The following is a 26,628-nucleotide window of genomic DNA, read 5'->3' as shown; positions in this document are numbered from 1 at the left end:
TTCACGTTCTCTCTTTATCACGTTTTGTTGAAAGTGTGTTGAATATGAGTTGATATCTAATTCGGTTTCGACTCTGTCCTCCTAGGAGCAACGGGTCCTCGAGATTGTACGGTTACAGACAGCTCCGTGATTTTTCCTGCAATAATTGATCCTCGGCTCTGACTAGGATGTTCTCCTCTTCTAGGCTCTGTATCGTTGCGTGTTCTCTTGCATTTGAGCTGTTAGTGTTGCAAATTGGGATGCTACGTCGAGTGGAGTGTTAGTCATCTCTTGTGCCATCAGGATAAACTCAGTAATTAGTTGCCGGACCCCTCATTCTATGGCCAAACTGTGAGGTATGAAATCGTGGGTCAAGAAGTCAAGAGGACCGGGCCGTTGACCGAAATTCTGACCTTCACCTGTTAATATTTTTGCGGGCACCGACGACGTCTTTGGGCTTATACATGTGACAAGAGACAAAACACACATGACCGTAAAATCTTTGGGACACCGGGATGGTGCCGGCCTAAGGGGGATCCGACAGTCACGTCAGTAAGCTTGCAAGATATATAATAGTTATGTGAATATTATCCCTGGAATGTTACCGTTGAGGACAATGGTTGGAGTTTAGGCACGACTCGTAGAGTAGCCGGAGCTCGATCTCTACGGACAGACTGACTTGTTTGGAGAGAGATTATGACAATACTTGTGAGGTCTGCCTTGTGGATGAGACAACCCTGGAGAGGCTTGCTTTGTCCAGAAGTATGTACCGTAAATAAGTGGGAATCTTTAGGGTCTGACCTTGTTAAAACAATCACGTGGGAGAAGTGTAAAAGGCTTAGCCTTTAGGAGGGATAAAGTAAGCAGACTCTTGTTGATAAACTGGTCGAACACTTGATAAAGTAGGCAAACCCTTGATCACGTGGTTGTCAGGAGAGTAGGCAGACCCTTAAGAAAGTCCTGTATTCATACTTTCTCGGGAAAGTATAAATTTGTTTTCTCAAGGTGAGGTCCTGTATTTGATAAAGTGGGCGAGTCTCGGTAAAGTGATCGACCTCTGTAGAGATAAAATTGGTGTTTGCTTCCTCAAGGTCTTGTATTTGATAAGGTCCTGTCCTTGATGAAGTCCTATACTTGATAGGATCTTGTACTTGCTAAGATCCTGTACTCTGTGACTAGTTACCGATGAGGGAGAGAAATAGGATGATGTATGAGAGCGGGATTTTATCAAAAAACAAGACTCTATGAGAGAGAAAGTGGTTCAGAGGTTTAGATAGCAGATGATGATGATGTTTAAGCCTGTACTCGATGTGTTTGCCCACAATCAGATGTTGCTCTATATGAGACATATAGTAATGGGTGTCGGGTGTATTCGTTGATCGCCAGATGATCTGTATCATCTTCTCCTTGGTCATTTTATAGTGTTAGTGGTCGACTGTCACCTGGAGGTGAGCAGTCGTCTTCAATGGTGGTAACGCATGGACGGTCACCATAAATACGGATACCAGAACCGCTTAACAGGTATATCCAGGATATTGTCATCTTGAATATTGACTGTAACGTCTCCTCAACGGATACACGGTGGGAGGTCCGTTGAGGTGGTGAGGACCGACCTTTTTAACCAGGGCTGGAAATGCTTGCGTATCTTGACGTTGCTTCGGGGTACCCGAAGATAAATGGGTCAGTCCCATTAGCCATTAATTCATGGGCTTGGGCACCGTGTGAGCCCTTAATCGTGGATTTCTGGGGGCGCTCCTGGTGACGTATTTTGGCCCATACAATTTGTCTCCCACTCTCTAAGTTGTCGAAGTGCGGAAACTTAGAGAGTAGTTTGAAGTCGTACAGACTGATTTGCAGTTCGGTTTCGTATGTATTTCTAACTCAGTTCGTGTCCCATGGGGACTTGTCCGCGAAAAGTGTCGCGTTTATATAATTAGTTTGAATTTCTCTAGAGAAGGCATATCGGAGTGATCCGATTGAATAAAAATTTTGAGTGTCTTTGATTCTCTGAATTATCGGCTAACAGTTTGCTAACTGATGCTCAAGCTGACGAGCACAATCGATTTTGGGTCGTACTGTAAGTATTGCGACCTTTGTTGGCTTTCAGAGAAACATTGTGATAATAAAAATTATTTCAGTGAAATAGACATATTTTTTCGTTTGCAAAATTAACCTGACCAGAAAAATGTTTTAGTCCGAGGATTCGGAGATTCCAGAAAAATATTTTGGTCCTAAAAACCCGGATAATCTAGGAAAATACAGGAGAAATAATTCGGACGAGGGCTTTGTACAGGCATACCGCCGTCAGCTGGCGACATTATTGCATACTAGCCCATTGGTAGCATGCTGCCACGTTGCAACTTGACTGCCACGTGGCAACTTGACTGCCACGTGACCGCGTGTCAAGAGAGTTTTTTTACTCAAATTAAATGAGTAGGGGCCTCATATCTGGGTATTTTCTTCGGTCTATTCGTCGAGGGAGATCGTTTGACGAGACGGTGATGAAACATTGGACGAACAATTGTAATAGACACCAACGATTGTTTCTTTATAATTTCACTAGACGAGATTACTTTTGTTTCATTATTTGAGCGTCTTACTCTAGGTGTTGAGGTCCGTAATTTATTTTTCTTGGACAAATGTGACGAAATGACTGCTCGGTGAAAAGGAATGACGGGATAGCTCTTTAGGCGGGTCAATTTAGTTGCCGCTCCTTCTTCCACTGACTTCTTTGTAAAGATTTGATTTTCTAATTTTCTTGTTGGGTCGGACCACGTGTGAATCCCGTGTTTGTGAGGGCTCTGCTTCCCTTAGTGCAACTGGGAGTGTCCGTACTTTTCGAGTATTAGTTGACATACTCAGACTTGAGCTTAAGTGCTCGGTATCATAAGAGGTTCCATTCTGCAGAATGTACCTGGGAGGTCAGACACGAAACTCTTTTTCACTAAAGATAAGGCGGGCTGATTATGTTATATTATTTTGGCGAGGTCCGTGTTGAAAGTGACTGGAATATGGGTTGATATCGAACTCGATTTATGACCCGCCAACCCGCTTAAAAGGTAATGGTAATTGCCTGCTGAGACCGAAGGTATCGGCGCGGAATTTTGGACCCGTTAGCGGAGCTGATTACCAAACCAGGGCTCTAAAGCAGAGCTAATCTCCAAGACAGAGCTGGTATGCGGAGCAGGGTCTATGTCGGTTATTAGTGTTAGCGTAACCATGTGCATTGTTGATTAAGAGAGTCGGTGAAGGGGTAGGATTAAGGTTTTAGTGGATATAGCAACTAAAACCCTATGAGATATCTGTGTCGAATTCTCACGAATCTCTTGTGTAACTTGTTTGCTTATCACAGTGGAAATCATTGTGCCGTTGTCGCCGTGGAGTAGGTCTCACCAACCGAACCACGTAAATCTCTTGTGTTCTATGTGATTGTTCTTTATTTCCTATTGTTTTTCTTGATTACTTGATTTCGATCATATTAAACCCCAATTGTCATAACATTCCGTACTCAGAGCTTTGGTTTTTGAGGTTTCTGTGATGGTGGAATACGAGATAGCGAAGTTCGATGAAAGTAACGATTTTAATCTTTGGAAGATTAAGATGCAAGCAGTATTAGTTCAACAGGGTTTTCTGAAAACGTTGAATGAGAAGGTTGCACTTGCTGAATCATTATCTGTAATAGTCTCATATCGCTCGCAAGAGTGTTTAGAGACTGGGCTATAGGTGTACGCTCAAGCTTAGTAAGTACCGAGGCCTTTTGGGTGGGCTTGTGGTGCCTTCGCCAAAAACAAAACCCCTTGGGGCGTTACATTATTAAACGACACAAGGTCGTATTCCTATTGGAATGGAATGGAAGAACATTCATTGTTGTTTTCCCAAGAAGAAGGTCGTATTTGTGGTTTCGTTCATCAAACTAAAAGATGACGGACGATGTCGCAATTTATTGGATGTTTCTTCACTATTGTTGATTTTGCTAAATTCGCCGCATCAAAGGGTCCGGATTATGGTGGGTGCGTTGGTCCATCGTTGTCTTCTTTGGATTTCCAGCAAATTTCGTGAAAAGTGAGAGTTAAGGATCGCCATGGCAGAATTCATTGTATGCGGGGGCATCAAACTTTTCTTTACCGAATGGTTCGGGACGAACCTTTTGAGAGAAGGGGAGGTTGATGTAGATTATGTAGGCCCATTCGGCCAAGCACAAGGACCTCATGACCGAGTGAACTAAAGGGCCTCACGGCCGAGTCCATTAGGGTTAGATTTGAGAGTTTCTATGTTTGAGTATTTCCTATTAATTCTAGGTTTAGAAGTTTCTATATTTGAGCATCTTTGATATTTAGGAATCCTAGTTTGAGTCTATCTAGAAGAGTCTAAGTTCCTATAAAAGGAAGTCAGTTTTGTCCTTGTTATTCAGATTTCAGAGATTATTAATCAAGTTTATTAAAGTTTATCATATTTTTCTTTATTTTATTAGTTGTTTAATAAAGTTTTATTTTTCTTTTCAATTTCCGCTGTGTCTAAATCAAAAGACGTGTGTTCCAATCACATGAGTACCATTTACAATATTATACCATCCCGAATTTTGAACATAAAATGATGATATTCAAATTATTTAACCCACACACAACGAACGAGAGTAAAATAACACTAAAACTTAGTATTGAATGCCGTTATCGAGGATGCAGTATGGTAACTGATACCTCATTGACACTCCATGCTGCGGGTTTATTTATGGCTTGTTCTTCACTTCTTGTATTGACAAAAAATGCAGGTTCTGCTGGTAATGCCAATGACAAAGAGTAGCCATTGAGCATCAGAACAACCGACCCCATTGTAGGTCTATCAGATATGTCTTCTTGAACACATAATAAACCAATGTGAATGCATTTTGTAACTTCTTTCGTCGAACAATTATCCCTCAAGAAAGGATCTAAGATTTCTAAAGCTGTTCCATTCTTCCAATGTCTCCATGCCTGCAAGAATTTCTCATGTGTCTAAAGTAATGCCCGACTAATGAATCATTTAACTTAGTCCACCGGCCGTATCACAAGAAAGAAATTAAATGACAATACTATTTGTACTTACGTAGCTTAGAAGATCCTGCGCAACTTCTGATTCGTAAAAAGAACTATTCTTCTGTCCCGTTAGGATCTCTAGAACCAAAACACCAAAACTAAACACGTCTGATTTCAAAGAGAACTGCCCGTACATCGCATACTCAGGAGACATATACCCACTAATCAAAACATCAAATGAAAATGAAGCTCTATCTATGAGTACACGAAATTACTTCCATGAAAAAAACTCAACTGATGACTTGAATACTTACAATGTTCCAACAATTCTATTTGTATTTGCTCGAGATTGATCGTCCAAAAAAAGTCTAGCCATGCCAAAATCTGAAATTTTAGGTTTCATATCTAAATCTAGTAATATGTTGGCCGCTTTAAGATCTCGATGAATAATTGTAAGTCGAGAATCCTCGTGAAGATAAAGAAGACCTCTTGCTATCCCTCCTATAATCTTGTACCGTCTCTCCCAATCCAAGTATGTACGTTTAATCGGATCTACAATTGCATCCAAGTACCAACCAAGAAACCAAGTTAACCGTTTGTATACGAAGTAATAACTATGTATATTTATATATACTCAAATCACATTTAATAGTTGTCAAAATATGATCTAGTATAAAAGAACCAAGAAAGTAAATATGGAAAAGAGGGGCCAAACCGAATATGAACTGGTCAAGGCTAGCATTTGGCAAGAATTCATAGATGAGTACTTTCTCTACTCCATCAAAACAAAAACCTAAAAGCCTCACAAGATTCCTGTGCTGAAGTTTAGCTAGTAAAGTGACTTCATTCTTAAATTCTTCTTCACCTTGACCGGAATTTGCAGAGAGACGCTTCACTGCTATTTCTTGCCCATTTAAAAGTTTACCCTGAAAATGACAAAAGAGGTTAACTTTGAATGCCGCCCCCATGGCACCACCAATCTATGTATTAGATGCTAGATCAATAAAGTTAGTACCTTGTAAACAGAACCAAAGCCACCCTCCCCTAGTTTATAAGCTTCGGAAAAATCATCTGTAGCTGTCCTTATTATACCGAAATTGAATTCCAAGGATTCTGCACTTCGGATTTCATTGACATCTTCAAAAAGATAACAACAAAAAAGATGTCACTGACGCAATGAAATGACTAATCATTTCCATTTCGAAAAGTTAATACTTAAGTACTGATTTATAAAATTGTGTAGTATCAAACTAAATGATATAGATAATTGAAATTCTATGGGGTAGCTACTAACCTTCGTGTTTCTTATTCGTCTTCTTTCTTTTGAGACAAAAACACCAAAAGCCTATGATGGCTAGTAGTCCAACTACCGACGGAATGACTATGTAAACAACAAGTTTTGATGTATTTTTTCCACTTGCTGCAAGAATAAGAACTAATTTCCTTAAGTGATTCATAATGTTAAAGAATACAGTGCTTTACTTTATCATTTACAAACATATTTAGTAAATATAATGTCCTAAAAAACAAGGCGACCGAGTGTATTAACTATCAGGTGATGATATCTCATGATAGACGCTTCATGCGGTGCCAACCTAGTTGGGATGTCATGTAAAGCATAGTGAAGATATCACTCCTTTTATTAAAAAAAATGTATTAACTATGAACATATAGATCGATACAGATATAGCCTAGGATTCAGACAGAATTTACATAACCAACCAAGAAAATAAATTTGAAACCTATGAACTGTGACGCCCCGTGTCCCAAAATAGACACGAGCACGCCCCGGCAATTCACAGACAAGCCGAAAATTCGGCAGCATCTCCTCTGTAAATCGAACCGGTCGCACCTGTAAAACCTGTCATGCAAACCATACATTCGCATACCCAAACACACCGGAAGCTAAAATGAAACATAATTACTCTAACAAACTCTGGTTCAAACCGAACCACCAAAACTAGGTTAACTCAACCTGCACACAACCTTACATCCCTGCACAACCTATGTGATACATATATATTTACATTATAAGGTGTTCAGTGTATAAAATTATAACTTCGAAGATAAATCAAAATCGAAATGAAAGGAAATAACACCAAAGTGGCACCGCGCCACAACCCCTGCAATCCATCTGCTAACCCTGTCGCTGCAGATGCTTCTAACTAGGAACCTGCATACTAACACACTGGTAGGGGGTCAGTAACTCACCGACACGAGTTAACTGGTAGAGGAGTCCCAAACCAAAACTACGATAAAACCATTTTCTCAATAAAACATGCACACGTATAAATATATATCAATCCTACTCTAACATACAACAGCACCCATGGTATGCTCTTCAATCAACAGAGAGTTACCCAGAGAACTCTATAGTACTTGGGCTAGTACCGTCCCATTTCGGCACTAACCCAGGTACTCAAGTTCTCTCGAGAAAGTGGCTTACCCCTAGGTAGGTAAGCCCCTCTCCCACTAGGCGACTCCACAGTCATTGAAAAGCTAACCTCGTGATAAATATATACACCTAGCTTAACTAGATTCGTTTTAGCTTCACCGAAGTCGAATAGTCAGGTCGTCCCTCCAGTATTCGTGTTGGGACGAAAAGCATATTCTCATCGGTACCCTAGCATGCAACTATTCCTTCTGGTTTTAGAAAAACATATATTGTGTCAACAATCGAAATAATACTCTTTTCTTGTGAAAACATCCTTCACCCACAATCTCAGCAGATTCGGAACTCGCCCGTTACGCCATCGACTGAGATAGGCTTTTTAAAACATTACTTATCTTATCACACACAGAAGTGGCACAACCAAGAGTCATATCATAACGTGCAGAGGGATCCCAATCACCAAACCAGTCGGGCGGTCAGAGGTGTACAGCTCCTGAGCCCCGAGGGTAAGAACAAACAGGCTTACAGTCCAATCGAGCGGTCAAGGGTAGCAAATCCCTGAGCCCCGAGAGTCCAACCTAAACGAGAATCCTGGCCAGAGAGTGGAGCACTACAACTGCCAAGACCCTCATGACTCGTTTCAGTCCACTTCACCAATCACATACAACATACGAAATCGTTACGTTTTCAAAACATCGATATACAATCCGTTTAGAAAACCATTTCTCTAGAAATCATTCGTAAGATATTTTTCATATATAAACCATCACATCAATAAGGAAAGTTCACGATAACAGTTCCATTGAGAACAGAGTCTAAATCGTTAACCCATCAATAATCAATAATCCAAACCAACGATACTGTTTTCATTGAAATCAAGGGTTTAAATCATGCATATATGATCACCTACCATCTACATATAATGATGCATGCATATCCCCTACTTCTAGCATGAATCTAGACAATAGTATAAAAGAAAACAAGAGGTATCCCCTACTTCTAGCATGAATCTAGACAATAGTATAAAAGAAAACAAGAGGTATCCCCTACCTAGCGATGCAGGACTCCGTCCTCATCCGATTTGCTTCGAGCATCTTGCTCCCAACTCGTTTCGGCTTTCCTTCTGACCTCCTAGACAAAGATAAACTTAGATTCCTCGACAAGAATCTTAAGATGACATAAATAACTCTGAAAAGACAATACGACAAGAGGGACAAAAGAGACTTGACTCGCATTAACATCGGAAGACCCCGAGTGACTCTATTCTGTCTTAGATTCATTCCCGTCACAATTTAGTCCCAAATCAAGCATATCTTATATCGTTAAAAAGCTACTTCAGTTTCTAACATTTCAGTACTTAGTATCTCGGTCAAACTTAAAGTGTACGGTCCTCGAAATAGCAAAATACAAACAGCAGCAATCTGAATTTCTTAACAGCGCGATGCGCGCTATAACAGTCATAAATATCTCATACGAAATCGAAACGACATGTACCATACCAATTCGGAAAGCTAACATCCCAAGCTACAACTTATCTCTTTTGTATAACTTCATCCGGATACTCAATTATCACAGAAATGCCCGTCAACATACTGTATTACACAGTCCCCCGAACATGCACTGCTCACTCAAATGGCCATAACTCCCTCATACGAACTCGAAACGACTATTACCATACCATTCTGGAATCGTCTCGAGACGAGCTACAAGTTTGTAAAAGACCTTAAAAGCTTTTGAATTCTCTATGTCGTCGTACGGACCCAATCAGTACGCTGTTACAGTATGCAACCTATGAAAACTGCTCGATTTCGACTCATTTCATCTCTAGGTTAAACCATTACAATTACCTCAATGATAAACCTTTACAAGACATGAAATTCTCACCCATTCAAACCTTAGAAAACAGAAAGCCCCAAATTATAATCACTAAACCCTAGAATTGTTGAACAACTAAATTAAATCATCAAAAACTACAATCCTTACCTTAATTTAGTTGTCGTGGATTTGTATCTTCATAAGTTCAAATAATTCCTCTCAAATTCCTACAATTACGAAGTAAAAGCTCCATTATACTTCAAATCATGGAAATACTAGGTTGTAGAGAGAGAGGAACTAATAATTCTTACCAAAATCCATAAACCTAGCTTGGATCACTTCTAGAAGTTGGAAATTCTCCAAAAGCAAGCATTCCCTTTTGATTTTCGCCCAAAACATCCTCTCTTTCATTGAAATCTCTCACATACCCAACCCTCTCTTGAACCCAAAACCACGAACGACTAGTCTGGTTTGGTTTATTCCCTTAACCAGCAGAAATCACAGTTCAGTCCCTGAATTTGTTCTGATTGCAAAATACCCCCTGATTCTGACCTGATTGCACATTTAGTCCCTGTGTTTAACTTGGCCTGAGTTCAGAATGGTCCCTCATCTAATTTAAAATCTTGGGATGTTACAATCTTCCCCCCTTAAAAGAAATTTCGTCCTCGAAATTTGGATAAACTCGCTTCTTTTCTGCTCAAGATCACTTTAGTGCCTCATTTTTCTTTCATTCACAAATAAATCACACCACGAAGTCTTGTTTATCACTCCACACTATAATCATGAACGTCTGACTGTATCGACAACTCCTCGAAGAGATTCTCTTCTTGTAACAATCCTCCCCACTTACAGGAATTTCATTGTCGAAATTAAACTAGACTCCTACGTTGATCCGTGAAGAGTTCTGGATGTTCTCGCATTTCTGTCACCTTCTCTCATGTTGATTCTTCGGTGGTGTTGAGCCCTCATAAAACTCTCACCAATAAGATTTCCTTGTTCCTTAATACCTTTAGTTGTTGTCTGAAATCATGATTGGCGTAACCTCGTAGGTCGCATCTTCATCAATCTCTAACTCGTCCCCACTAATCACATTAGATGAGTCTAGTTGATACTTCATTAGCTTTGAGGCGTGAACTATATTCTAAGCTTTCACTAACTTAGGCGGCAACGCTATCCGATACGCTATTGCCCCAACCCTTTCCAAAATAGCAAAAGGACAACGAATCTCGACCCTAGCTGACCCTGAAGTCCAAATCTCTTTACTCTTTTTATTAGTGACACCGCTACATACACATATCATCCACATCAAATTCTAACAGTCGTTGTCGTTTGTTGGCATCACACTTTTGTCTACTCTAGGATGACAACATTCTTTCCTTGATTGACTTCACCTTGCTAACTGTCTTCAGGAACAAGTCCGGTCCCAAAATGCCATCTCTCCCGCTTCTGTCTAGCCCACGGAGAATCTACCTGGTCGCAAGTATAACTCTTCGAATGGTGACATACCAATGGTGCATGCGTATTGTTACTATAAGCAAATTCTACCCCGGACAAATGCTCTGCCCAACAACCTCCAAAATCCTCAAATATCTGAATGGTCCTTTCTGACTACCCCTCCGTCTGAGGATGAAACTGGTACTTAGGTGTCATTCCTTTCCTAAAGGCCACTGGAAAACCTCCCACAATTTTGATGTAAATCGAGGATCACGGTCCGAAACTATTGATGTCGGTACTCCCTGTAATCTGATGACGTTATCGAAGTACAATCTACCAAGCTTCTCTGGTAAATAAGTCATGCTTACTGGTATAAGGTGTGCTGATTTGGTAAGTCGATCCACGATCACCCAAACTGCATCATCTCCTGATTTGCTTCTGGGTAAAACTATCACAAAGTCCAATGTCATACGATCCCATTTCCATTCTGGTACCTCAAGTGACTAAAAAGTTTAGCTTTCACTCGCTGATAAGTATCAACAACCTTCACATATTCAGATGTGTCTCGTTTCGTTCCTGGCCACCAAAAACTTCGTTCCAAATCCTTGTACATCTTTGTAGTCCTTGGATGTACTGTATGTCGAGTCTCTTGAGCTGTCTCAAACTTCTTTACCAATTTTCTTGTCACTCGGTACCCATAGTCTTCCTTTAAATCTAAACTGCCATATGTTTGTATCTGCCAGTCGAGGTTCTCACTATCCTTGCTTGCCTTTTTAATCTGTGAGTACTGATGATCAGAAATGTACTGGCTAACCACTGCTCAATGAATCAGGGTATGATATAAGAATATTGTACCAGTATTTGATTCATCTTCTCTGAGGTTTCAATCTCTTGATAGTCAAAACTACACTCACCTCCAATACTTGGCATAGAGAATAACTTGGTTGTATCATGTATGACAACTTCTTATTTCTTTCGACTCAAGGTATCAACTACCACATTTTGCCTTGCTTGTGTGATGAAGCAAGCCAATGTCACAGTCCCTCAAGAATTCCAACCGCCTTCTTTGTTTCATACTCCACTCTTTTTGCGAACATAAGTACTTCAACTTTTTTCTTCCCAAATACTACTGGTGCTCCTCATGGAGAATTACTAGGCTAGATGAACCCTCAACATACCAATTCCTGACTTTGTTGCACTCAAAATCAACATCACAATACTTACTCGCTTCTCCAAAATAATCATCTCTGATCTAGTCTCGTATTTGTCGAGTTATTCCCAACCCAACTCGTCGTCAAATATCTTTTTCTCTCGATACTGTACCATTGAATAACCGAAGATTCGATAATATTCTCTAACATGTTTCTTTTATTGTCCCAACCATTTTACTTATCCTCATAATTCACAACCATCTTATTTCTTGTCGGCCTTATAGCTTTCTTCTATGTGAATCTCTGAGTTCTTTCAACTACTCATCTTGGAAGTCCCTTTTTATTGTATAACCTTCCAGGTCGTATGATCCTTCGAAACGTCCTTTGGTCATTAACTTCTTATGTGGTTCAATCCGTAGCTTCTTTGTTACTCGAGGGCATTTCCCATATTACCGGTTCGCCTAGGTTAGCTACTCCTGGCAATGCCTTCATATGAGAATCACCAGCTCGAGTGACTTAGGCTCAAAAGACTTTACCACCACTCCATCACTATTGACCAAGTTAACCATGCTTATGCATCCTTAACTGTGTTGTCTCCCAGAAGTAACCATTGTTGTTTTGATTGCTACCCCACTTAACCTCCACTCGCTGAAAATCTCTTAGTTCCCTTGCTTTCAAAATTACCTTACTGATTTCCATATCCTTATTCCGACTGAATTAATATGTACGTTAACCTGTTGACTTGTTTAACCATTCGTTTCACTAGGTTGGTCTCTATACGAGGATCTGATTTCCACTTCGTTCCCAGCTTACGAATTCCTTAAAATCTCCCCTTTTCTTTGTGACCTCCTCCGAAAGATAACTTCTCTAAACCATAATTGTTTCCCCAAGTTCTGAAATACATTTCCTCAATAAGTCACTAATCGGTCCTTTGACTTCTTTTTCTGTTTTCCGTAAATTCAAGCTAACCTTATCACCTTTCATACCACCATGTACCAAATTCACTTGATGTTTGCAATTTGACATTATTTGGTCTTTCCACGACCAAGATGTGATTTGCTAATCCAAAAGTTTTCCACCAAATCCATTGACCACCCTATCGGACTAACCATGTTTGTCCTCCCAGTCTTACTAGTTGTCCGTACGAAAACTTCGTGGACACCAGCCTCATATTGATCTCACACCCAACTCTTATGGCCAAGTTGCCGTTTCTTCAGTTATCTTAACTGTCTCTATACACAACTTTTCTCCATCACTTGTAACTGTCCTTAAGTTTACACCATCTATCATTCTCACGAATAGTAGTCGTCTCTAACCACAGCTTAAACCATACTGAAGGAACCAATCACGATCATAAACCATTCATCGGGTCTTCCTTTTGCGAGTACAACGAAGAAAACAACGAAAAATAAAAAAACAATAAAAAAAATCAAAACCTTGAATATATATATATATATATATACATATCATCTTTTACTCTTGGTAATTTTTTAATCTTGAAGCTTTTAGACACCAAGTCTTGATCATTTTTATCTTTCCCTACAGTCCAGAGCGATCACAGCTCTACACTATACACGACTTATTGGTCGCCAGAACTCATGCTCTGATACCACTTGTGACGCCCCGTGTCCCAAAATAGACACGAGCACGCCCCGGCAATTCACAGACAAGCCGAAAATTCGGCAGCATCTCCTCTGTAAATCGAACCGGTCGCACCTGTAAAACCTGTCATGCAAACCATACATTCGCATACCCAAACACACCGGAAGCTAAAATGAAACATAATTACTCTAACAAACTCTGGTTCAAACCGAACCACCAAAACTAGGTTAACTCAACCTGCACACAACCTTACATCCCTGCACAACCTATGTGATACATATATATTTACATTATAAGGTGTTCAGTGTATAAAATTATAACTTCGAAGATAAATCAAAATCGAAATGAAAGGAAATAACACCAAAGTGGCACCGCGCCACAACCCCTGCAATCCATCTGCTAACCCTGTCGCTGCAGATGCTTCTAACTAGGAACCTGCATACTAACACACTGGTAGGGGGTCAGTAACTCACCGACACGAGTTAACTGGTAGAGGAGTCCCAAACCAAAACTACGATAAAACCATTTTCTCAATAAAACATGCACACGTATAAATATATATCAATCCTACTCTAACATACAACAGCACCCATGGTATGCTCTTCAATCAACAGAGAGTTACCCAGAGAACTCTATAGTACTTGGGCTAGTACCGTCCCATTTCGGCACTAACCCAGGTACTCAAGTTCTCTCGAGAAAGTGGCTTACCCCTAGGTAGGTAAGCCCCTCTCCCACTAGGCGACTCCACAGTCATTGAAAAGCTAACCTCGTGATAAATATATACACCTAGCTTAACTAGATTCGTTTTAGCTTCACCGAAGTCGAATAGTCAGGTCGTCCCTCCAGTATTCGTGTTGGGACGAAAAGCATATTCTCATCGGTACCCTAGCATGCAACTATTCCTTCTGGTTTTAGAAAAACATATATTGTGTCAACAATCGAAATAATACTCTTTTCTTGTGAAAACATCCTTCACCCACAATCTCAGCAGATTCGGAACTCGCCCGTTACGCCATCGACTGAGATAGGCTTTTTAAAACATTACTTATCTTATCACACACAGAAGTGGCACAACCAAGAGTCATATCATAACGTGCAGAGGGATCCCAATCACCAAACCAGTCGGGCGGTCAGAGGTGTACAGCTCCTGAGCCCCGAGGGTAAGAACAAACAGGCTTACAGTCCAATCGAGCGGTCAAGGGTAGCAAATCCCTGAGCCCCGAGAGTCCAACCTAAACGAGAATCCTGGCCAGAGAGTGGAGCACTACAACTGCCAAGACCCTCATGACTCGTTTCAGTCCACTTCACCAATCACATACAACATACGAAATCGTTACGTTTTCAAAACATCGATATACAATCCGTTTAGAAAACCATTTCTCTAGAAATCATTCGTAAGATATTTTTCATATATAAACCATCACATCAATAAGGAAAGTTCACGATAACAGTTCCATTGAGAACAGAGTCTAAATCGTTAACCCATCAATAATCAATAATCCAAACCAACGATACTGTTTTCATTGAAATCAAGGGTTTAAATCATGCATATATGATCACCTACCATCTACATATAATGATGCATGCATATCCCCTACTTCTAGCATGAATCTAGACAATAGTATAAAAGAAAACAAGAGGTATCCCCTACTTCTAGCATGAATCTAGACAATAGTATAAAAGAAAACAAGAGGTATCCCCTACCTAGCGATGCAGGACTCCGTCCTCATCCGATTTGCTTCGAGCATCTTGCTCCCAACTCGTTTCGGCTTTCCTTCTGACCTCCTAGACAAAGATAAACTTAGATTCCTCGACAAGAATCTTAAGATGACATAAATAACTCTGAAAAGACAATACGACAAGAGGGACAAAAGAGACTTGACTCGCATTAACATCGGAAGACCCCGAGTGACTCTATTCTGTCTTAGATTCATTCCCGTCACAATTTAGTCCCAAATCAAGCATATCTTATATCGTTAAAAAGCTACTTCAGTTTCTAACATTTCAGTACTTAGTATCTCGGTCAAACTTAAAGTGTACGGTCCTCGAAATAGCAAAATACAAACAGCAGCAATCTGAATTTCTTAACAGCGCGATGCGCGCTATAACAGTCATAAATATCTCATACGAAATCGAAACGACATGTACCATACCAATTCGGAAAGCTAACATCCCAAGCTACAACTTATCTCTTTTGTATAACTTCATCCGGATACTCAATTATCACAGAAATGCCCGTCAACATACTGTATTACACAGTCCCCCGAACATGCACTGCTCACTCAAATGGCCATAACTCCCTCATACGAACTCGAAACGACTATTACCATACCATTCTGGAATCGTCTCGAGACGAGCTACAAGTTTGTAAAAGACCTTAAAAGCTTTTGAATTCTCTATGTCGTCGTACGGACCCAATCAGTACGCTGTTACAGTATGCAACCTATGAAAACTGCTCGATTTCGACTCATTTCATCTCTAGGTTAAACCATTACAATTACCTCAATGATAAACCTTTACAAGACATGAAATTCTCACCCATTCAAACCTTAGAAAACAGAAAGCCCCAAATTATAATCACTAAACCCTAGAATTGTTGAACAACTAAATTAAATCATCAAAAACTACAATCCTTACCTTAATTTAGTTGTCGTGGATTTGTATCTTCATAAGTTCAAATAATTCCTCTCAAATTCCTACAATTACGAAGTAAAAGCTCCATTATACTTCAAATCATGGAAATACTAGGTTGTAGAGAGAGAGGAACTAATAATTCTTACCAAAATCCATAAACCTAGCTTGGATCACTTCTAGAAGTTGGAAATTCTCCAAAAGCAAGCATTCCCTTTTGATTTTCGCCCAAAACATCCTCTCTTTCATTGAAATCTCTCACATACCCAACCCTCTCTTGAACCCAAAACCACGAACGACTAGTCTGGTTTGGTTTATTCCCTTAACCAGCAGAAATCACAGTTCAGTCCCTGAATTTGTTCTGATTGCAAAATACCCCCTGATTCTGACCTGATTGCACATTTAGTCCCTGTGTTTAACTTGGCCTGAGTTCAGAATGGTCCCTCATCTAATTTAAAATCTTGGGATGTTACAATCTTCCCCCCTTAAAAGAAATTTCGTCCTCGAAATTTGGATAAACTCGCTTCTTTTCTGCTCAAGATCACTTTAGTGCCTCATTTTTCTTTCATTCACAAATAAATCACACCACGAAGTCTTGTTTATCACTCCACACTATAATCATGAACGTCTGACTGTATCGACAACTCCTCGAAGAGATTCTCTTCTTGTAACAATCCTCCCCACTTACAGGAATTTCATTGTCGAAATTAAACTAGACTCCTACGTTGATCCGTGAAGAGTTCTGGATGTTCTCGCATTTCTGTCACCTTCTCTCATGTTGATTCTTCGGTGGTGTTGAGCCCTCATAAAACTCTCACCAATAAGATTTCCTTGTTCCTTAATACCTTTAGTTGTTGTCTGAAATCATGATTGGCGTAACCTCGTAGGTCGCATCTTCATCAATCTCTAACTCGTCCCCACTAATCACATTAGATGAGTCTAGTTGATACTTCATTAGCTTTGAGGCGTGAACTATATTCTAAGCTTTCACTAACTTAGGCGGCAACGCTATCCGATACGCTATTGCCCCAACCCTTTCCAAAATAGCAAAAGGACAACGAATCTCGACCCTAGCTGACCCTGAAGTCCAAATCTCTTTACTCTTTTTATTAGTGACACCGCTACATACACATATCATCCACATCAAATTCTAACAGTCGTTGTCGTTTGTTGGCATCACACTTTTGTCTACTCTAGGATGACAACATTCTTTCCTTGATTGACTTCACCTTGCTAACTGTCTTCAGGAACAAGTCCGGTCCCAAAATGCCATCTCTCCCGCTTCTGTCTAGCCCACGGAGAATCTACCTGGTCGCAAGTATAACTCTTCGAATGGTGACATACCAATGGTGCATGCGTATTGTTACTATAAGCAAATTCTACCCCGGACAAATGCTCTGCCCAACAACCTCCAAAATCCTCAAATATCTGAATGGTCCTTTCTGACTACCCCTCCGTCTGAGGATGAAACTGGTACTTAGGTGTCATTCCTTTCCTAAAGGCCACTGGAAAACCTCCCACAATTTTGATGTAAATCGAGGATCACGGTCCGAAACTATTGATGTCGGTACTCCCTGTAATCTGATGACGTTATCGAAGTACAATCTACCAAGCTTCTCTGGTAAATAAGTCATGCTTACTGGTATAAGGTGTGCTGATTTGGTAAGTCGATCCACGATCACCCAAACTGCATCATCTCCTGATTTGCTTCTGGGTAAAACTATCACAAAGTCCAATGTCATACGATCCCATTTCCATTCTGGTACCTCAAGTGACTAAAAAGTTTAGCTTTCACTCGCTGATAAGTATCAACAACCTTCACATATTCAGATGTGTCTCGTTTCGTTCCTGGCCACCAAAAACTTCGTTCCAAATCCTTGTACATCTTTGTAGTCCTTGGATGTACTGTATGTCGAGTCTCTTGAGCTGTCTCAAACTTCTTTACCAATTTTCTTGTCACTCGGTACCCATAGTCTTCCTTTAAATCTAAACTGCCATATGTTTGTATCTGCCAGTCGAGGTTCTCACTATCCTTGCTTGCCTTTTTAATCTGTGAGTACTGATGATCAGAAATGTACTGGCTAACCACTGCTCAATGAATCAGGGTATGATATAAGAATATTGTACCAGTATTTGATTCATCTTCTCTGAGGTTTCAATCTCTTGATAGTCAAAACTACACTCACCTCCAATACTTGGCATAGAGAATAACTTGGTTGTATCATGTATGACAACTTCTTATTTCTTTCGACTCAAGGTATCAACTACCACATTTTGCCTTGCTTGTGTGATGAAGCAAGCCAATGTCACAGTCCCTCAAGAATTCCAACCGCCTTCTTTGTTTCATACTCCACTCTTTTTGCGAACATAAGTACTTCAACTTTTTTCTTCCCAAATACTACTGGTGCTCCTCATGGAGAATTACTAGGCTAGATGAACCCTCAACATACCAATTCCTGACTTTGTTGCACTCAAAATCAACATCACAATACTTACTCGCTTCTCCAAAATAATCATCTCTGATCTAGTCTCGTATTTGTCGAGTTATTCCCAACCCAACTCGTCGTCAAATATCTTTTTCTCTCGATACTGTACCATTGAATAACCGAAGATTCGATAATATTCTCTAACATGTTTCTTTTATTGTCCCAACCATTTTACTTATCCTCATAATTCACAACCATCTTATTTCTTGTCGGCCTTATAGCTTTCTTCTATGTGAATCTCTGAGTTCTTTCAACTACTCATCTTGGAAGTCCCTTTTTATTGTATAACCTTCCAGGTCGTATGATCCTTCGAAACGTCCTTTGGTCATTAACTTCTTATGTGGTTCAATCCGTAGCTTCTTTGTTACTCGAGGGCATTTCCCATAGTACCGGTTCGCCTAGGTTAGCTACTCCTGGCAATGCCTTCATATGAGAATCACCAGCTCGAGTGACTTAGGCTCAAAAGACTTTACCACCACTCCATCACTATTGACCAAGTTAACCATGCTTATGCATCCTTAACTGTGTTGTCTCCCAGAAGTAACCATTGTTGTTTTGATTGCTACCCCACTTAACCTCCACTCGCTGAAAATCTCTTAGTTCCCTTGCTTTCAAAATTACCTTACTGATTTCCATATCCTTATTCCGACTGAATTAATATGTACGTTAACCTGTTGACTTGTTTAACCATTCGTTTCACTAGGTTGGTCTCTATACGAGGATCTGATTTCCACTTCGTTCCCAGCTTACGAATTCCTTAAAATCTCCCCTTTTCTTTGTGACCTCCTCCGAAAGATAACTTCTCTAAACCATAATTGTTTCCCCAAGTTCTGAAATACATTTCCTCAATAAGTCACTAATCGGTCCTTTGACTTCTTTTTCTGTTTTCCGTAAATTCAAGCTAACCTTATCACCTTTCATACCACCATGTACCAAATTCACTTGATGTTTGCAATTTGACATTATTTGGTCTTTCCACGACCAAGATGTGATTTGCTAATCCAAAAGTTTTCCACCAAATCCATTGACCACCCTATCGGACTAACCATGTTTGTCCTCCCAGTCTTACTAGTTGTCCGTACGAAAACTTCGTGGACACCAGCCTCATATTGATCTCACACCCAACTCTTATGGCCAAGTTGCCGTTTCTTCAGTTATCTTAACTGTCTCTATACACAACTTTTCTCCATCACTTGTAACTGTCCTTAAGTTTACACCATCTATCATTCTCACGAATAGTAGTCGTCTCTAACCACAGCTTAAACCATACTGAAGGAACCAATCACGATCATAAACCATTCATCGGGTCTTCCTTTTGCGAGTACAACGAAGAAAACAACGAAAAATAAAAAAACAATAAAAAAAATCAAAACCTTGAATATATATATATATATATACATATCATCTTTTACTCTTGGTAATTTTTTAATCTTGAAGCTTTTAGACACCAAGTCTTGATCATTTTTATCTTTCCCTACAGTCCAGAGCGATCACAGCTCTACACTATACACGACTTATTGGTCGCCAGAACTCATGCTCTGATACCACTTGTGACGCCCCGTGTCCCAAAATAGACACGAGCACGCCCCGGCAATTCACAGACAAGCCGAAAATTCGGCAGCATCTCCTCTGTAAATCGAACCGGTCGCACCTGTAAAACCTGTCATGCAAACCATACATTCGCATACCCAAACACACCGGAAGCTAAAATGAAACATAATTACTCTAACAAACTCTGGTTCAAACCGAACCACCAAAACTAGGTTAACTCAACCTGCACACAACCTTACATCCCTGCACAACCTATGTGATACATATATATTTACATTATAAGGTGTTCAGTGTATAAAATTATAACTTCGAAGATAAATCAAAATCGAAATGAAAGGAAATAACACCAAAGTGGCACCGCGCCACAACCCCTGCAATCCATCTGCTAACCCTGTCGCTGCAGATGCTTCTAACTAGGAACCTGCATACTAACACACTGGTAGGGGGTCAGTAACTCACCGACACGAGTTAACTGGTAGAGGAGTCCCAAACCAAAACTACGATAAAACCATTTTCTCAATAAAACATGCACACGTATAAATATATATCAATCCTACTCTAACATACAACAGCACCCATGGTATGCTCTTCAATCAACAGAGAGTTACCCAGAGAACTCTATAGTACTTGGGCTAGTACCGTCCCATTTCGGCACTAACCCAGGTACTCAAGTTCTCTCGAGAAAGTGGCTTACCCCTAGGTAGGTAAGCCCCTCTCCCACTAGGCGACTCCACAGTCATTGAAAAGCTAACCTCGTGATAAATATATACACCTAGCTTAACTAGATTCGTTTTAGCTTCCCCGAAGTCGAATAGTCAGGTCGTCCCTCCAGTATTCGTGTTGGGACGAAAAGCATATTCTCATCGGTACCCTAGCATGCAACTATTCCTTCTGGTTTTAGAAAAACATATATTGTGTCAACAATCGAAATAATACTCTTTTCTTGTGAAAACATCCTTCACCCACAATCTCAGCAGATTCGGAACTCGCCCGTTACGCCATCGACTGAGATAGGCTTTTTAAAACATTACTTATCTTATCACACACAGAAGTGGCACAACCAAGAGTCATATCATAACGTGCAGAGGGATCCCAATCACCAAACCAGTCGGGCGGTCAGAGGTGTACAGCTCCTGAGCCCCGAGGGTAAGAACAAACAGGCTTACAGTCCAATCGAGCGGTCAAGGGTAGCAAATCCCTGAGCCCCGAGAGTCCAACCTAAACGAGAATCCTGGCCAGAGAGTGGAGCACTACAACTGCCAAGACCCTCATGACTCGTTTCAGTCCACTTCACCAATCACATACAACATACGAAATCGTTACGTTTTCAAAACATCGATATACAATCCGTTTAGAAAACCATTTCTCTAGAAATCATTCGTAAGATATTTTTCATATATAAACCATCACATCAATAAGGAAAGTTCACGATAACAGTTCCATTGAGAACAGAGTCTAAATCGTTAACCCATCAATAATCAATAATCCAAACCAACGATACTGTTTTCATTGAAATCAAGGGTTTAAATCATGCATATATGATCACCTACCATCTACATATAATGATGCATGCATATCCCCTACTTCTAGCATGAATCTAGACAATAGTATAAAAGAAAACAAGAGGTATCCCCTACTTCTAGCATGAATCTAGACAATAGTATAAAAGAAAACAAGAGGTATCCCCTACCTAGCGATGCAGGACTCCGTCCTCATCCGATTTGCTTCGAGCATCTTGCTCCCAACTCGTTTCGGCTTTCCTTCTGACCTCCTAGACAAAGATAAACTTAGATTCCTCGACAAGAATCTTAAGATGACATAAATAACTCTGAAAAGACAATACGACAAGAGGGACAAAAGAGACTTGACTCGCATTAACATCGGAAGACCCCGAGTGACTCTATTCTGTCTTAGATTCATTCCCGTCACAATTTAGTCCCAAATCAAGCATATCTTATATCGTTAAAAAGCTACTTCAGTTTCTAACATTTCAGTACTTAGTATCTCGGTCAAACTTAAAGTGTACGGTCCTCGAAATAGCAAAATACAAACAGCAGCAATCTGAATTTCTTAACAGCGCGATGCGCGCTATAACAGTCATAAATATCTCATACGAAATCGAAACGACATGTACCATACCAATTCGGAAAGCTAACATCCCAAGCTACAACTTATCTCTTTTGTATAACTTCATCCGGATACTCAATTATCACAGAAATGCCCGTCAACATACTGTATTACACAGTCCCCCGAACATGCACTGCTCACTCAAATGGCCCTAACTCCCTCATACGAACTCGAAACGACTATTACCATACCATTATGGAATCGTCTCGAGACGAGCTACAAGTTTGTAAAAGACCTTAAAAGCTTTTGAATTCTCTATGTCGTCGTACGGACCCAATCAGTACGCTGTTACAGTATGCAACCTATGAAAACTGCTCGATTTCGACTCATTTCATCTCTAGGTTAAACCATTACAATTACCTCAATGATAAACCTTTACAAGACATGAAATTCTCACCCATTCAAACCTTAGAAAACAGAAAGCCCCAAATTATAATCACTAAACCCTAGAATTGTTGAACAACTAAATTAAATCATCAAAAACTACAATCCTTACCTTAATTTAGTTGTCGTGGATTTGTATCTTCATAAGTTCAAATAATTCCTCTCAAATTCCTACAATTACGAAGTAAAAGCTCCATTATACTTCAAATCATGGAAATACTAGGTTGTAGAGAGAGAGGAACTAATAATTCTTACCAAAATCCATAAACCTAGCTTGGATCACTTCTAGAAGTTGGAAATTCTCCAAAAGCAAGCATTCCCTTTTGATTTTCGCCCAAAACATCCTCTCTTTCATTGAAATCTCTCACATACCCAACCCTCTCTTGAACCCAAAACCACGAACGACTAGTCTGGTTTGGTTTATTCCCTTAACCAGCAGAAATCACAGTTCAGTCCCTGAATTTGTTCTGATTGCAAAATACCCCCTGATTCTGACCTGATTGCACATTTAGTCCCTGTGTTTAACTTGGCCTGAGTTCAGAATGGTCCCTCATCTAATTTAAAATCTTGGGATGTTACAATCTCCGAATCCCGTATGACATGAATATCGCGGTCTAATGCTTAGATAGTACTAGTGAATTGTAAAGGCTGAAGGAGCAGCAAAAGTTCGTCAACTTTAGCGCTCCATTATGCCGTAACAATGTATGAAAAGTTGGTCTTTCCACATAGTGTCTACCATTATCAATTAGTGTCAACTGCAATCAAGTAATTAAAACGTAGGACATACAAATTCATATATATGATGAAATGAAAATTTAAAAATAAGATATATAGGACTTACCGTCTTTGTTGTGGTGTTTGTCGTGGATACTGGCTGCGGTGCACCAAGAGATGGAGGTGGTGAACCAAGAGATGGAGGTGGTGAACCAAGAGATGGAGGCCTTTGTTTCTCTAGTAGCAAAGTTATTAGAAGAGGTACTAGATACAGCTTCCTTCACAAGACCATCTAACAAATCACCTAATACACTATTAAAACGATCCGGGTTGGTGACAAGAGAGACATTATTTTCATTCCAGAGATAAATTGCTGGGTATTCTTGCATTATAGAGAAATAATATTGATCCGAGTACCTTAACATACATTCATCATACAATATAATAGCTTGTTTCGATTTCGGACATCTATTACTACGTTTAATATCTTCAACTGCTTTCGAAACACAATCTTTGCATACTTGTGAAGTAACATCACCTCTACACTGGAAAGACCCATAAACAACATTGGAGTTCCGGCCGCCAACGGTGTCATTGTAGTATCCATTTCTGATGGCTGTATTGTTGCTAGATGAAGATAGAGAAGGGAGAAGAAGGCGATTGAGGTTAGCTCCAAATGTACTATTTGCAGTGTAGTTACCTCCTAAACATAAGTGATAAACATAACTCTGTCCACTAGTAATGCATAGGCCATTGAATCCTATGATCAAAATGATTAAAAGGAAGAAAAACATATCTAAATGACCCATTTTCTCTTATTTCCTTTTCTTTAATCAACAACTCATTATGTCTATCTGTATGTGAAAGTATGAACGTAAATGTTGGGTTTGAAGAGTTGAAATGAATTTGGACTCTTTATGGTAAGTCAATAGAGCAAGTAGGGAGAATTTAGATGGAATTTCAGACACCAAGATTGAACAAATCAAATTTAAAAAAGAAATATCAGAAATTTCAATAGTGTAACAGATTGAGTTTGACAGGAGTAGATTGTTAGGGAAAGGTGTGTTGCCTATTGACTCGTGTTGATGAAGGTCTTTATGGTTTACTTCTATAACCCAAAAGAATGGCAAACTGTGGTGTAATAGATATCCCAACTAAACTGTGAAATTTATTCAAAATTTCAAATGTTATACAAATTTTTAAGTCCTTTTTTTCGATCTTTTCTTTGGGAAATTCAGAAAATAATCAACAAATGTTATTCCCGGCCAATTTCCTACGGTTCACCAGTTAAAAGTTTTACCTGCCGACTATACCCTTTTAGACTATTCGTCTTCATGGCGACGCCTCACAGGGCCCTTTCTCTACGTCACTGTCGCTCATCCTGATATTATAATTTTTTTTGTGATCATTTCAGTCGATTATGAAGCATATTTAATTTAATTTTTTAGTTTGTAGCCCAAAAAACGGGGCCTAATATGATATTTAGTCCACTCTAATCCCATTAAGGGTTTGAAAACCAAAATAATATTGTAAATGGATATCTAGTCCATTGGTATGCATCTAGAGAGAAAACACAAATCCCTGGAATATATATTAATTCATAATACCTAATATAACCTTCCTCATATATTATAACTGATTTACCAACAAAATTCTTGAATATCTTTTTCCATTTTTATCTCCCACATTCTCTCTCCAATCACGTTTCTATTCAAAGTAACGTTAGCTTCATTATCTTCAGTAACGGAAACAATTTATTTTCTCTCACTAAAACCGATTCACTTAATAAATCTTCATTAAACTCAGAACTTGTTTCACCTTCATTAGATTATTTCCTATATGTCACATGATAGACAGGAATAGAAATAAATTATTTCCTATCTTCAGTAACGGAAACAATTTATTTTCTCTCACTAAAACTGATTCACTTAATAAATCTCCATTAAGCTTACCAAACTACTCAAAACCTTCAAATATTGTCAAAATTTGACAAACATTATACATAATTTACGGAACTGTATATGTAGTTTATAATACAATGTATGATTTTTTTAATGTATGTGTATTTATATGTGTAGATTTGATATAACAGATGGAATTTCAAACAAAACCATCAAATCAAAGTAAGTCAACGAAACTAAAACTTGATGGCTTGGATAAAATATTTACTGAAGTTTGTCAGTTGTTTCCTGGTGGTGCAAAAGCATTTGGATATGCTCTTCGACAATATAGTGTAACTGTTGTTTGTCCTGCTCAAGACTACAAATGGAGAGTACATGGATGAGCACCATTTTTGAACCAGAGAAGATTTTGTACGTTTTTTTTTTTTGTAACAGAATGTAAGCGATGTGTAATGTAAAAGAAATTATGTGTAATTTATTGAACAAGACTCACATACATTTGATAAATTACGTTGTATTATTGTATACATGACAAATGATGGTTTCCTCGTCTTAAATAACACGTAATTTACGTATTTGTTTCATAATTTATATTCGATGTGTATTTATGTATAAGTAAAAACGAAAACAAATGCTGCTTTAATGTTCCCAGAAAAATATACTATTTCCAAATCTGAAAAATAAGTGAGAGAAAGTGATATCTATGTTTTGTATATTAACCCCCAAATCACGCTAAATTGATCTCAGAAAATATACTATTTCCAAATCTGAAAGTTAAGTGAGAGAAAATTGACTTGAATCGAAATTTTTTTTTACATATTAAGATAGAGAAAATTGATTTGATTTCCAAATCTTTAAAGAAGAGAGAGAAAATTGATTTGGAAATATCCGTGGTGATGGCGTTTTGTTTTGGTTAGGATTTTGGTTTCTGATTGATTCGGATAATAGGAAAGAGAAAATTTGATTTCCAAATCTGTTTAGAGGAGAGAGAAATTATGATTTGTTTCAATCCATTTTTTGCTAATAAATCCCCCAAATCATGCCAAAATCTATCTTTCCAAAACGCGCGAAATTTGAGCGTGGGACATTGACGGTACTGTGTTTAGAAAGTGAGGGTTTTTATGTCCATAATGTAAAAGGACTAAATATCCATATATTGGGTTTTAGTGAGAGAAAAGGAAGTATATCATGGAAACATGAATCACCCAATATTATCATATAAGAAATAGTATTATCTGTAAATATATAGTTATCCGTGTTAGGAAATTGTAACATATAGCTAATCTCTATTTTTATTCATGTCTATCATGTAACATTATATATACTCCTCATATGAGATAAATAAAGTATCATTCAAAATCAATATTGCTCTATTAAACATGGTATCAGAGCATGTTATTTAGAAAGTTACGCTCCCGCTACGTCGACTATCCGAGAATACATCACTAA

General features: G+C 39.1%; 1 protein-coding gene and 3 long non-coding RNA genes across 4 annotated transcripts; all 4 read right to left on the bottom strand.

The window, feature by feature from the left end:
- Positions 1-4,510: 4,510 nt before the first annotated feature.
- Positions 4,511-24,186, bottom strand: LOC147542246 (cysteine-rich receptor-like protein kinase 10). Its single transcript, XM_086632273.1, has 7 exons — positions 23,406-24,186; positions 6,286-6,411; positions 6,007-6,128; positions 5,707-5,917; positions 5,306-5,543; positions 5,062-5,212; positions 4,511-4,949 (listed from the first exon to the last, which is right to left on the bottom strand). Exons 1-7 carry the CDS (start codon positions 24,085-24,087, stop codon positions 4,647-4,649), a joined length of 1,833 nt encoding a protein of 610 aa, XP_086488399.1. The 5' UTR covers positions 24,088-24,186; the 3' UTR covers positions 4,511-4,646.
- LOC147542249 (uncharacterized) lies at positions 6,893-9,653 on the bottom strand. The gene is made up of 4 exons (XR_015223064.1): positions 9,510-9,653; positions 9,367-9,425; positions 8,434-8,514; positions 6,893-7,179 (listed from the first exon to the last, which is right to left on the bottom strand). It is a non-coding gene; the product is annotated as an uncharacterized LOC147542249 (long non-coding RNA).
- On the bottom strand, positions 13,549-16,309 carry LOC147542248 (uncharacterized). Its single transcript, XR_015223063.1, has 4 exons — positions 16,166-16,309; positions 16,023-16,081; positions 15,090-15,170; positions 13,549-13,835 (listed from the first exon to the last, which is right to left on the bottom strand). It is a non-coding gene; the product is annotated as an uncharacterized LOC147542248 (long non-coding RNA).
- On the bottom strand, positions 20,203-22,963 carry LOC147542247 (uncharacterized). The gene is made up of 4 exons (XR_015223065.1): positions 22,820-22,963; positions 22,677-22,735; positions 21,744-21,824; positions 20,203-20,489 (listed from the first exon to the last, which is right to left on the bottom strand). It is a non-coding gene; the product is annotated as an uncharacterized LOC147542247 (long non-coding RNA).
- Positions 24,187-26,628: the final 2,442 nt, after the last annotated feature.

This window comes from Eschscholzia californica, unplaced genomic scaffold (genome assembly GCF_041429995.1).
Source record: "Eschscholzia californica isolate CP2 unplaced genomic scaffold, dmEscCali1.0.p SCAF_4, whole genome shotgun sequence".
Lineage (NCBI taxonomy): Eukaryota > Viridiplantae > Streptophyta > Magnoliopsida > Ranunculales > Papaveraceae > Eschscholzia > Eschscholzia californica.
The sequence above is the reverse complement of the archived record's forward strand: the minus strand, read 5'-3'. Positions and strand labels throughout refer to the sequence as shown.